The 12,433-nt window shown below is 44.5% G+C and overlaps 5 protein-coding genes across 10 annotated transcripts; 3 read left to right on the top strand and 2 right to left on the bottom strand.

Moving 5' to 3' along the window:
• Positions 1 to 32: 32 nt before the first annotated feature.
• Boot (Bootlegger) lies at positions 33 to 2,093 on the top strand. The gene is made up of 3 exons (XM_017074557.4): positions 33 to 192; positions 259 to 1,145; positions 1,315 to 2,093. Exons 1-2 carry the CDS (start codon positions 153 to 155, stop codon positions 1,134 to 1,136), a joined length of 918 nt encoding a protein of 305 aa, XP_016930046.2. The 5' UTR covers positions 33 to 152; the 3' UTR covers positions 1,137 to 1,145; positions 1,315 to 2,093.
• Positions 1,985 to 5,048, top strand: Nadk2 (NAD kinase 2, mitochondrial). 2 transcript variants are annotated; one of them, XM_017074555.4, is made up of 6 exons: positions 1,985 to 2,164; positions 3,066 to 3,312; positions 3,761 to 4,001; positions 4,064 to 4,270; positions 4,331 to 4,733; positions 4,797 to 5,048. In XM_017074555.4, the coding sequence occupies exons 1-6, from the start codon at positions 2,125 to 2,127 to the stop codon at positions 4,898 to 4,900; spliced, it is 1,242 nt and encodes a 413-aa protein (XP_016930044.2). In that variant the 5' UTR covers positions 1,985 to 2,124; the 3' UTR covers positions 4,901 to 5,048. The 2 variants fall into 2 exon arrangements, with proteins under 2 accessions (XP_016930044.2, XP_036669146.2); XM_036813251.3 differs by lacking the exon at positions 1,985 to 2,164 and adding an exon at positions 2,937 to 2,991.
• Dbp45A (putative ATP-dependent RNA helicase Dbp45A) lies at positions 5,012 to 6,995 on the bottom strand. The gene is made up of 6 exons (XM_017074553.4): positions 6,847 to 6,995; positions 6,248 to 6,789; positions 6,022 to 6,188; positions 5,604 to 5,962; positions 5,390 to 5,543; positions 5,012 to 5,327 (listed from the first exon to the last, which is right to left on the bottom strand). The coding sequence occupies exons 1-6, from the start codon at positions 6,920 to 6,922 to the stop codon at positions 5,039 to 5,041; spliced, it is 1,587 nt and encodes a 528-aa protein (XP_016930042.2). The 5' UTR covers positions 6,923 to 6,995; the 3' UTR covers positions 5,012 to 5,038.
• Positions 6,996 to 7,220: 225 nt separating this feature from the next.
• Positions 7,221 to 10,295, top strand: LOC108010312 (uncharacterized). Its single transcript, XM_017075204.4, has 10 exons — positions 7,221 to 7,545; positions 7,600 to 7,766; positions 7,832 to 7,938; positions 8,059 to 8,273; positions 8,342 to 8,496; positions 8,569 to 8,680; positions 8,788 to 8,935; positions 8,992 to 9,163; positions 9,219 to 9,519; positions 9,574 to 10,295. The coding sequence occupies exons 1-10, from the start codon at positions 7,294 to 7,296 to the stop codon at positions 10,156 to 10,158; spliced, it is 2,214 nt and encodes a 737-aa protein (XP_016930693.2). The 5' UTR covers positions 7,221 to 7,293; the 3' UTR covers positions 10,159 to 10,295.
• On the bottom strand, positions 9,189 to 12,421 carry CNT1 (Concentrative nucleoside transporter 1). 5 transcript variants are annotated; one of them, XM_070994647.1, is made up of 7 exons: positions 12,196 to 12,420; positions 11,826 to 12,138; positions 10,924 to 11,688; positions 10,536 to 10,863; positions 10,297 to 10,477; positions 9,568 to 10,246; positions 9,189 to 9,506 (listed from the first exon to the last, which is right to left on the bottom strand). In XM_070994647.1, exons 1-6 carry the CDS (start codon positions 12,344 to 12,346, stop codon positions 10,215 to 10,217), a joined length of 1,770 nt encoding a protein of 589 aa, XP_070850748.1. In that variant the 5' UTR covers positions 12,347 to 12,420; the 3' UTR covers positions 9,189 to 9,506; positions 9,568 to 10,214. The 5 variants fall into 5 exon arrangements, with proteins under 5 accessions (XP_070850748.1, XP_016930695.2, XP_070850750.1 ...); XM_017075206.4 differs by having other exon boundaries at positions 9,568 to 10,233; positions 12,196 to 12,419; XM_070994649.1 differs by lacking the exon at positions 12,196 to 12,420 and having other exon boundaries at positions 9,568 to 10,233; positions 10,924 to 11,693; positions 11,826 to 11,953.
• Between the last annotated feature and the right edge of the window lie 12 nt (positions 12,422 to 12,433).

Here is a 12,433-nt window from a genome sequence, read left to right as displayed (position 1 = left end):
CTTGACATCGACTATAGCTATTCGATAGTTGAAAATTAAACTCTGCGAGCGGGACGGTTCTAACTGTTTTTCTGGCCGAACCGACGCGGCACCAAGCTTTTCGCGTGAATTGTTTTCGTGTTTTAGGCTTAATTCGGGTGGGAAAACGCAAAATGACTGATTTCAATGCTTCCGCAGCGATGTTGCCTTTGGGTGCGTATTAGTTGTAGATCCATGCCCATTTTCCATATTTAACTAATTTGATTTCTGATCCCACAGATGAGTACTACGAGCATTGCGTAGTACCGAAACCAAAGGTACCACCCCGGTATACCAGCCATCCGGTCCCAAAGAGAAGCAAACGTCAGGCGGGGCGCTTGCGATCGTACAAGGAGGCGGGTCAAGATGATGAGGACGAAGATGAGGAAGACGATTTCGAAAGCTCCGAACTGGAGACCAACTGCCAAGATGATGGCGACACTATAGGTCAGATGAACTTCGAGATGAACGACTTCAACAAGATGTACTCGGAGGAAGAGTCGCTCCACCCGGAACTCTCACAGAGCTCCGCTCAGTGGCGCATTCACGGCAACAATCTCAACCGGCCAGCGGGATCCGCTCCGCTGGTTCCTAACGAGCAGGCACGTGGCCACGTCAGGTCGCGTCTTGACCTTCGTGATGAGTCTCGCGTCTGGAATGTCAACAACAACCAGAGACGCAATCAAAACAACTTCCATCGCCGCCAGCAGAACGGCCAGGAGCAGCGCCTGCGCACCGCCTACAACACCTTCAGCAGCCAATCTAATCATTACAAGCAGCCATCTGACGTACTAATGAATATACAAAACAATTTTCAAAATCATCAACAGGGAGCCAGCGATCTGATGGGCCACTATGGCCAGTATGATTCGGCCAACTCAACTTCGATCACCTCTCTCATCGATTCGGTGTCCCATATTCCGGATAATCGTGTCAGGAATCGTTTGGGCCGTGAAACCATTTCGCGTCCGCCAAATGCCTTTAACCAATTCCCGGAGCCGAGCACGGTCGTCCCCACCGTGGTTGATTTAGACGGTGATAACTTGAGTAAAATGGCCCACAACGTGCTGCTTTTGCTCAGGAGCGCAGCGCAAAAAACCCAACGGCCTTCCTTCTAATTTTTCCAGGTAATTTTGTTTAGGAGATCCTAAACTTTTAAGTCGGGTAGTAAAATATCCTTATACAATTTTTTACTATATTAGTTATGTTAGGTTTATATAACTAAATACGTTACCTAAAAGCATCGGTCGCTTTAACAGCTTTTTTAAAACTACAATAATTATTTGCTTATTTCAGAACATCTTGATGAACGGGCGAGAGAAAGAGGAGGCCCAAAGTGATGCTATGCCGGAACTGGCTGGACAGTACCAGCAGCACCACCAGACAACTTACTGCAAGTTAGATTTAGAGAGCAGACCTATAATAAGATTACTTTTAGTTCCGACCACATAATAATCAAATTTAAAAAAGTAGGATTGGCGGGAACTTTCTGTGTGAATTCTGGCTCGACACAGAGCAAGAAGAAGACTTCGAGAAGGGCCAGTGAATGGCAGTGAATAGTCGCCGACAGAGTCTTTTTTTTTTATATACAGAATACATATTTCGGCTGATAAGAAACAGGCTGGCCCGCTTATCAGCAATGCCCAACAAGAATCAGTACACACGGACGAGCGAGATGTGAGAAGCGAAAGCGGACGAAAATAGAAACAAACGGCGATAAATTTACAGCGAAGGCGAATTGTCATACATAAGCGATGTGCCGCAGAGGAGTAGAGTAATAATCAATCAGTTAATCTGCCAATTAGCCGGAGAGTGGACGTGAAAATGATCAGCGGGAACGGATAGCGCGATAGTGAGCAGTGATCGTAACTCCGGATAGTTCTAAACACTAACCTCAACACGTAGTTATTTTGTATTTGTTGTTAAAACACCGACAAAGCCAGCCAACATATCAAAGAGCCATTGATTCTTCTCACCTAGTTAATTTGTAGAGCGTAGTTTTTGCAGCGGTACTGACTACTCAGCTGAACGATTTCCCCGAAGAATTCGAAATAAATTTAAATCAGTACTCTAAATGTGCCTTGTTCGTCTTCACCAGAGCCCAGCATGTTGAAATCGAAGCAGTTGCTCCAGCAGTTTTCCAAAGGTAAGGATCCATTGGGGTTTTGGAGCTGAAATGGCGCAATTTCAGTTATATTACACACATCAGCTATCTGTGTTTTTACTGCCGCCTTATTATCAGCTTTAGGCATGTGCTGGAATAAACATAATACTTATCACCAGCTCGTAGGCCCGCCTTGACAGGCCATAATCGCTTTTCACTCTGACCAAGCCGAAGATTATCAGTAAACACTTTTTCGCCAAATTCTTTGGCGTGATGAACTTTCCGCGGATACACTGACTAGCAAAAGTATCCTGTAAAAATTATGATATTATCCAAAAGAAATCAAAAACTTTGGATAACTAACCTTATGATGGGTATTTCTACTTGTTACAAAAAAAAAAAACCTTGCAGAACTTTAGTAGATGCCTCAGAAAACAGTGTCATGTGTCTTAGTGAATTTAAATTAATGTTCTTTAAATAAAAGTCCGAAATCTAACCATGTAAACAAATGTATTCTAAGTTTGAATGGTATAAGTACTAGAAAATGAACAATAATTATAATAAAACAGCGTTACCTTTTGTATTGAATTAATATGTTTCGGATTATAATGGTTTAGTGGGTGACGAACTTGTTAAAGTATATTTGGAAGGAAGCTACAAAACAATGCCTCTGGCAAAAGAAAAACGTTTATATATTTTATCATCTAAAGTAAAAAGACCCAAAATTAATCGGAAATACTTTTAAGACCCACTGTTCAGTGCATCAGCTGTTCTGGGAGATTCCCGTCGAAATCGACTGGTTGGACTTTGGGTTCCGGGTGTACATAGGATGCTTATGAGTGGCATGAAGATTATACCAGGGGGGTTGAGTAAATTTCCTGTCCCCAGGACACAACAAGATGGGACTAACGAAGCCATCCGTTTGCAATCGGCTTTTTTACAGAGTACGCAAAGTTCACGCCGAACAACTTTAAGCTAAAGCGGGCCCTGGTGGTCACCAAGTTGTCCCGCTATGAGTTCGAGCAGCTTCGTCACCCGGATCTGTCGCCGGATCAGCTGCAGCAAAAGCTGCGAGACCGAGGAACCGATGTGGAGATGGTCCTCTATTTGCACAAGGTGCACAAGGACTTCGAGCGCCGCGTCGTGAAGAGTTTCCAGGATGTGGGCTGCGAGGTGAAGTTGTCTAGCAGGTGCGTACATCCATACCCAATTTGTCCTCCTAATCAGTGATCGGAATGGTACTTTAACGGGTGAGGTGCTGAGTACATATCTTCTCATACTTTAGAAATACCTTATGAGAATGAATTATTGTTTTAAACTATATGTAATGTATATAGTGTGATATTGAGATAGATAGATAAAAGTGTTCTTGAAATCGCTAAACTCTACTAGTATTATTACTATTCTTGGTTTGTAATATTGCATCTACATAATGGATTGTACCAGTTCCCTTACCTAGAGACCTCCAATCACTACTCCCAGTATTGTGTTGTGTGTCTCGTCACCTCGTCACATACTATACTTTATATGTATCTTCGATTCGTGACTACTACCCGCTACAATTGATCTCCACATTCACACACTTCGTGTCTCCCATGCGGCCCCTCGCCTTGTGCGTTGACTTTACTAAACGAGCAGACTTGAATTTAGAAGCTCGTTAAGCAAGGACGTCATGAGCTGGGCGGACGTCATCGTGCCGGTTGGCGGCGACGGTACCTTCTTGCTTTCCGCCGGACGCGCCAGCCCGCTCTTTGCCCTCAGCCAGCAGAAGACGCCGATCGTGGGCTTCAATTCGGATCCACTCCGCTCGGAGGGTCGTCTTATGCTGCCCAAGCACTACTCGGACAATCCCGCCGATGCTGTCTCCCGCATCAAGAGCGTAAGTCCTGGAATCACCACATCCTTTCTTATATAGTTAATACAATTTCCAATCCTTGACAGGGTGACTTCAAGTGGATGCATCGCTCGAGGGTACGGACTACAATGCTGGGCAGCAATGGCAAGATCCCCGAGTCGACGGACCTTTTCCGGCACACGGAGGTTAAGATGGAGCAGGTCAGCACTGCACCCGAAATGCTGGACCAGGACATGGCTTACAAGTATAAGGCCAAAATGAAACGCGTTCTTCCATACTTGGCTCTGAACGAGGTGTGTTTTACCCCAGGAATTATTTGTCATCAGCTATTATCAACTGGTTTCCATCTATAGGTCTTCATCGGCGAACACCTCTCAGCCCGAGTGTCCCACTTGCAGCTGGTGCTGGATCACCAGGACGTGGTTAACAAGACGAAGTGCTCTGGATTGTGTGTCAGCACGGGCACGGGCTCAACATCCTGGCACACCAGCATCAATCGCATTACCAGCCGGGATGTGGACGACTTGTTGCGCTCTCTGCCCAACGGCAACTCGGAGGACGTGAAGTTGCTGCGCCAGAATGCGGAGGAGATCGCCCAGCGGTACAACCAGGGGTTGCTATTCGCGCCTGATGATCCCCGTCTCTGCTACTCGATTCGGGAGCAAATCTGCGTGGGCGTGTGGCCCTCGCCAAAGACTTTTAAGGAGCGCGACTTTGTGCAGACAGTGTTTGTCAAGTCGCATTGCATCGATGCCAGTAAGTAGTTGACAGTATGAAGCTGGAATATAATACTAAAATATTTATTACTTCCTCACACAGACCTGGTTATTGATGGCAGCATTTCGTTCCCCTTCAACGATGGCGCCAAGGCTTTGCTGGAGGTCCATCCAGAGGATGCACTTCTGACAATCGCCTTAGACTGAATCCAGTGATGCGTCCCAAGTGCCTGGTTATCTAGCCCTAGCATGTCTGAATTTTTGAAATTATTTAAGTATGCATTTTGCAACTTCTACTTAGCAGTGTAAGCTCAAAAGTTATTTTGTTATTATATAAACATATATTTAAACATCACGCTTAAGCTTTTGTTTGGACTTTTGAATATTTTTTGGCTTGCCCTTGTGGACAGCCGGTTTGCCTTTGGTGATCCTTTTTATTGGCTTCTTTTCGGTGTCTCCATTGGGGGCTTTACTTTTTCCTTTCCACTTTTTTTCAAACCGCGCACTGTCTACAGATTTAAACCGTTCATCCTGAAGGAGAGTCTTGCCCTCCCCGCTTGCAACCGACTCTGCCTGCTGCAGTTTTCTCTTCCGGCGAATTTCCTTCAGCTTATCCTTCTGTTTTTTGCGATACCTAGGTTTGAAACACGAATAAGTTTCGGTATGTAAAGAATGATTAGATTTTCCTCAGCTTACAGCGCTTCCATTTGGTCAGGATCCTTGCCCTCCATAATCCACGTTTTGCGCCTGTAGTTTTGGGCTCGCTCATCGAAATCGTTATTGTCCAATTGCATTTCTGATTCCCGGCGAGTCACATTCACTTGCATAAATATCCGCTCCACCATGCGCTCTAAAGTATATTAACGTGTATTAGAACTTGGCGTTATCATTTAATCTATCAAATGCTTACGATCGATGGGATGCTCTGTGAGCTTTGTGTTGATCTCCTCCTCAATGGCGCCCAAGAGCTCCAGATCGCGCGGAAAGCGGAATATGGAGATGGACATGCCCTTGCGACCCGCTCTAGCTGTCCTGCCCACACGGTGGATGTACTCTTTAGGTGTCCGGGGAAGCATGTGATTCATGACCAGCTGGACACTGGGTATGTCCAAACCTCTGGCCGCCACGTCTGTGGCAATCAGTGTGCGTATTTGGTTGGACTTGAAGCGACTGAGGGCAGCCACTCGCTCCTTTTGTCGCATGAAGCCATGTAGGCAAACGTTATCAATATCCATGCTCTTCAGGGTCATCGAGAGTAGCTGGCAGTACCTAAAAGTAGTACGTTATAAACCTATATCTTTTTTACATAGACCAAGATTTACACTTACTTTTTTGTGTTGGTGAAGATCATCACATTGGCGTTTTCGTTCTCCTCGCGATACTTTCTCAGTGACTCGATCAAAACCATGTCGCGATCGTAGTCGGCGCACAGCAGGTAGCGCTGGTCCAGAGTGTCCACAGTGGCCACATCGGAGTCCTGCGACCATTCAAAGCACTAAAAGCAAAACGAAGTCATTTAACATAACTGCTCAGTTTCATTTTTAGCATGCTCACCTCGCTGGCAATGGGAAATATGCTGGACTCCTTCATAAAGTCCTTCATGGTGGCGGAGAAGAAGAGGTTCTGCCTGGTCTTGGGCAGACACCTCTCGATGATGGCCAGGCTCTCGTCAAAGTCGCCGTTCAGCATGCGATCCGCCTCGTCGACAACCAGATACTTGAGATTGTCGAAGGAGAACGTGTCGCAGCCGGTAAGGTGATCCGCCAAGCGTCCGGGCATGGCCACCACGATGTGCGGACGCTGCATCAGCTTTTGGCTTTCAATCATCTGGTCTGTGCCGCCGGACACGACGCACACACGCACCCCCATCGCCTGACCGGCCACCAGGAACTGCTCGGATATCTGGTAGGCCAGCTCGTGCGTGGGCGTCAGCACCAGGGCAAAGTGGCTCACTGGCTCCTCGCTCAAGCGCTCCAAAATAGGCAGGGCGAAGGCAAAGGTCTTGCCCGAACCCGTCTTGGCTGCCCCTATGCAATCCTGACCAGCCAATATCGCCGGAATGCAGTTCTGCTGGATGGGAGTTGCTCCTTTGAGGCCTGGAAAAGAGATTGATTTTAACTACTGAGTTCACGGACTGGCTGGCCTGACATTACCCAACTTGGTTAGCTGCTTCACCAACCAAGGACGCAGGCCCAGGATCTGGAAGGGATTGACCTCCTTCCGTTGCATTTTTGTAAATAAAAATACCACGAAATAAACAACGAAAACAACGTGCGCGAGTGCTAGTGATGGGAGAATGCTCGATATCAATTGCAGTATAAAGTTATCGTTTTTTGTATATTCTTCAGATTAATTTATTAAAACATTTTAAAATTGTTTTAAAACCAACAAAACAAATTGGATTAAACTAGTAGTTTCAACTAAACATTTACATCTCATCTTCATCATTTGTTATGTAAATATACAAGCAAATTACTTTTCCTTTGAAGCCAGGCTATCGATAGGTCGGATTACACATCTCCAACGCCGAATGGGCGCGATCATTTTGTAAACACAGCAGAGGATTTTGGATCTAAATTTTAGATTCTAAAATAAAAGAAATGAGCGGGGAAACGGATATTCTCGGCGTGTCCCTATCCTACAGCGAGCTGCAGGCTATAGACCAGGAAGATATCATCCTGCTAATCGACGTGGACTCGGCTGTAAATATCTGCAAGGAGTCTGTAGCAAACGAATCCGCGAATACTGTGGATGTCTTGACACTATGGTTCAGTAAACTCTTAAGAGCTTATGTTGATGAATCTGTGTGCTGTATCCGAGCGGTAAAGGAGATGTGCCAGTGGTTTCAAATGGTAGGTTTCCTCACATATTATATTATAGTTAAGTAACTTCAGTTTCGTCCTCAGGAATCAGACACCGGTACCGAAATTCACAGCGCTCATATAAAACTCTTCGAAGAGGCTCTTTCCTTTATCACCCTATCCAGGGATCATTTGTTGAAGGCGGGAGAACGTTTGGTTCATATTTTCACGTATCTTATGCTGTCAATAATAGCCTTTTTCTTGGGAGGCAGGTAAGTGATGCTATAAAATCGACAAATCTACAAGATATCTCTTTTAATATATGTATTTCATCCAGCGACAGGAGTGATCATCAGCTTCTTGTAGATCTTCAGTATGCTGTGCTTTCTTTGCTAAAACAGAACACCACAGGATCGAGTAAAGTTCACCCCCGTCTTACTCCCCGTAAGTCTATCTATAAAGCCCGTTCTGGTTTTAACTCGCGATTTGAGTTCAAATCAGTTTTTAAATGGTTTTATATTTTTTTTCCATAAACTTCTAACTTACTAAGTTCTTTAATTTTAGTGATGCAAAAGATAATGGAAATAGCCGATTTTGAAAGAAAACAATTGAAGGATCTGGAGTTACCTGTAAGGACAAGCGAGACGATTACTTACATGTGCTTGCACTACATGTCACACGTTAATCTCAAAGATGAACAAATACCCGAATGGCTAAAGGAAACGGTTTCGCATCTATGCGAAATGATCCTCAGTTACCTGGAAGGTCTTTATGAAAATGTATGTATAGCATTGTTTTTAAAAACTGGCATATAGCTTTTAATTATAAAACAAATACCTTTTTTCAGGGCACACTCACTGTTCCCGCGAAAAAATTAGAAGAATTTATGGAAGTTATGCGGACCTATTTTATAATGCTGCTGCAGATATTCAATAATGATATAAACCAAATTGACGATGATATGGCAGCTTGTGTCATGGATGTAATAATGTCTGAACAAACGTAAGATATTGAGAATTGTTATAATTGTTTTTGAATTTGAATTGAATTTGGTATAATTTTCTTTCCTTTTAGGACGCCGTCATATTATTCTGACAAGGATATTCAACGGCATATCTCTATGTATGTTAGACCACATGTGATGGAACTTTTTGACTTGGTTTACTCTTTCCAAAAATGCCAAGAGGTAAGACTAAAACCGTGTCCGTATGCTATAGAAGTCTCTGTATGATTTTCGGTTTCTTAGCACCCCAGTTCATGAAAAATGTTTTTACAGAAAAGTCTATATTTTAGTATTTAATATCCGGTATTCTGTGTACACCAGAATGGGATTACTTTGATGTTTGCATGGATTTTATAACTACCGTTTCTACAAACAACGCAGATGTCCTTCCAAGTACTTGCCAAACATTAAACCAAATCTTTGAATATTTGTTTAAAGGTAAGATATCTTTAAGGTACTCTTTATATCTTACTTACTATTTGTTGGATCCACAGATGCTACCAACTTTGTCAATGCTGAACACTATGAACGAGTAATGAATGCCTTTGGTAGTCTCTTGTATTTGGTGCCCAACAGAGAACTGCATAGTTATTTCTGTGCTGGTGTATTTCAAAAGGATGTTATTACATCGCAAGTGTGTGCGGATATACTGATGCTGTGTTTTCGGTAAGTAATTATATTTCAAGAAACATTCAATAAATGTAATTAATTTATATTTTAGCCTAAAAGAGGTTAATAAGTGTTGGACAGACAACGACATAGAACTAGCTGTAGCTTTCTGGAGTAAGTGCAATAATTCTTATGCCATGTTCTCACAAAATCCCAGCCAATGGCATGTGCAGCGATTTCTCAGGTATTTTCACTACTTGGGAAAGCGAGGGCTTCCTGCCCTGAGCACTCGAAACTTTCGACACCTATCTGCGGTAACGAAACCAGATGCCCAAGTTGGAATGAAGCTATTGAATATTTTAGAACACATCTCATCTTCAGCGCCCACACAGGTTGAGGTCTACTATGAAATGGTAAGTGTAAGTATATTTCAAAATTACTATTTCTAATTTTTGTTGTACCTTCAGGCTGCTCTTCTAGAACTATTGGTGCAGCAGAGTCAAACAGACTGTTCCCAGTGGTTTCAGAGGACATCAGAAATGGCCAAGGAAGTTATGAGCATTGGCAATAGTTCGACATTCACTAGTGCCTATTTCAAGCTGCTTTCTCGTGGGAACAAAAAAACGCAACTACTGATATTACGGGGATTGAACGCTACTAATGGATGCACCAACTGGCACCGACAAAAATTCCTAGACTCTTGCAAAGCCAGCGATGAAGCCCAACTAAGAGTATTCAGTGCCCGCCACGTCGTAGGTGTTGATGTTCAACCATTGTTTGAGGCCTTGCGACTGAAACCAGGAGCTTTAGAAGAATCGCTAGATATTTCATATGACATCAGTAAATCGAGCTACACGCTGCACTCGGAACACCATTGCCCAAGCTCTAGCTTTAAACGTAAGCGAAGTGAAATACCGCTCAAGGAAATCCTACGTGAAATCTACGAGGGCTCACTCCAACTGGGTCACTGTAGTGAGGCCTTTGATGAGACCGACCGGGATCTGTTAAAAAAAGTGATGGCCAATTTGAGTAGGATCGATCCAGGAACATAAACTTTGCGCACAATTTCAAATATCTTTAGGGTTGTTCTGGTTCCTAGGATATAAAATCATCTTGAATGAGAATGCCTAGTTAAGGGGACTTATGTTTAAACGAGAGTATTAAATTGTAAATAAAATTGTAAAACTCACCTGCAAGCGAAGCCGATGTGAAGCTGACGAAACTGCCAGCAAAATATGCTCGAACGGCCACCCGCGTGATATCTGAACGTCGTGCGGGTGCCATTGCACTCAGGGCAGCAATGAGGATGCCCAGTGATCCGGGGTTGGCAAATCCGCAAAGCGCAAATGTAGCAATCGAAGCGCTCCGTGGCTGTGAGCATTTTATTGGTCACTCTTCTAATAGTAGTTCCCCATCTGTACCCACTTACCCCTACTTTATGCTCGCTCACCAACTGACCTAGGTGCTTATAGGCGATAAACTCGTTGATCAGAGATTTTTCGGCCACCACCATCCCAATCTCTTGACAGTCCTGCCATGGCACGCCCATCAAGAAGACTATTGGGACAAACACCTGAGCGAGCAGGAAGAGCAGGGTGATGTTCTTCAGACCGAGCAGCTCAAAAGTCCATTCGGTTAAGGCGTTCAGGAAGAACATTATGGCCAGAAAGGCAATGATGTTCGACACAATCCCGAGGACAATCATTAATGCTGCCGCTGCTCCACTGGCGGCTGCATCCAAAATGGACGAATCTGGCCTTAAATGGTTAGTAAAATAAATAAATAAAATAAACAGTACCTAAAAAAGAGGATCTTACGATTTTTCCAGCTGTATGTTGTCGGACCTGGTCAGCGATTCCTCGGTTTCGGGGTAAAATAGCTTGGAGAAAGCTAGGGAGCCCGGAGCAGCCATCACGCTGGCCGCGATCAGGAAGGCGGGCGAGGCACCGAAGCTCACATATGCCCCTAGCACGGTGCCTGCCACCGTGGCATAGCCGGAGGTGCAGATGGTGTGCAACTCGCTCACGGTCAGTATCAGGATGTACGGCCGGATGACCAGGGGGCTCTCGGACATGCCCAGGAAGATGTTGGCCGCTGCATTCACGCTCTCACAGACCGTGGTGCCCACCATGGCCTGCAGCAGGAACCCCAAAGCGTTCAGGATGAACTGCATCCAGCCCAGATAGTACATGATGCTGGTGACCACGCTGAAGAAGAACACCACCGCTAGTATGGCAAAAGCGAAGACATACTCGTCACATATCCGATCGCCGTACACAAAGCGGGCTCCGTAGTTAGCGGAGCCCAGAAACAAGGTTACCTTCTCGCCAAGACATTCAAAAATGGAGCGACCGAAAGGGGCACGCAGGCAGAAGATGCCCAGCAGGAGCTGGCCAAGGAGACCGTGGGTCACTATGCGCCAGGGAACCCTTTTGTGGTGCTTGGACACCGCAAATCCGATTAGGAGAAAAGTTACAGGTCCCAGCAGTCCTATCGCCTTGGTCCCATCATAGCGGCACTCGTAACCGAGGTAGGCCACCGCCAGCGAGACAACAATCAACAGCATTACGCCGGAAACTATCCTATCCTTGGAAAAATAGACACATATAGTACATATAGGAAATTATAATATTTTAAAGGCAAAGAAATTCTGGAGGTATTGAATTACGAAGACCAAAAAATGGTTGGGAATCCAGTTTCTATCCAAGTTTCTACTTACAACTTGCGGCTGAACTCAATCCATTTGTCAATGGCAGGTTCCAGGTAATTGTTATAGAGCTTGATGCCCACATATGGCTTGAATACCCAGTAATACAGCCAAAGTATATAGAATATGACAAAAATGATTATGAGGAACCCATATCCGTGGCACCAGTTCATTTTACACAAAATGTTCGCCTTAAAACTAGACTTCGGTTCCTGAGAAGTGCTTTCTTCTGGGGCACTTGTAGTTGAGTCAGTTAAGTTTCCTGGCGATTCCGTTGTTTCTTCAGCTGGACTTCGAGGTGGAATGCATTCGTCGGATTCCTTGTCTAGACCAATTTTTGATGTATCAGTTCATTTACCATATGGGCAGGCACAAGACTCACCAAACAATATGAAAACTACTGTTGCTCCAATAAAATGAGCTATGAAGATTACGTGAAGCAAGACATGTAGAACTATATAGGTGATTCTCCACGCTTTCGATCGTGGTGGCTTTTCCTCCGGTGTTTCTTCTGCTGGCTCCTGATCAGCCATCTTGAGTTAAATTTAAACAGAGTGTTTCCTAGAAATGTGTGTACTAGTTATGACTAACATCCCAAAGCCCTCTTAAAAGATAGGTAG

The sequence above is a fragment of the Drosophila suzukii genome, chromosome 2R (assembly GCF_043229965.1).
Source record: "Drosophila suzukii chromosome 2R, CBGP_Dsuzu_IsoJpt1.0, whole genome shotgun sequence".
NCBI classification, from domain to species: domain Eukaryota; kingdom Metazoa; phylum Arthropoda; class Insecta; order Diptera; family Drosophilidae; genus Drosophila; species Drosophila suzukii.
The sequence above is the reverse complement of the archived record's forward strand: the minus strand, read 5'-3'. Positions and strand labels throughout refer to the sequence as shown.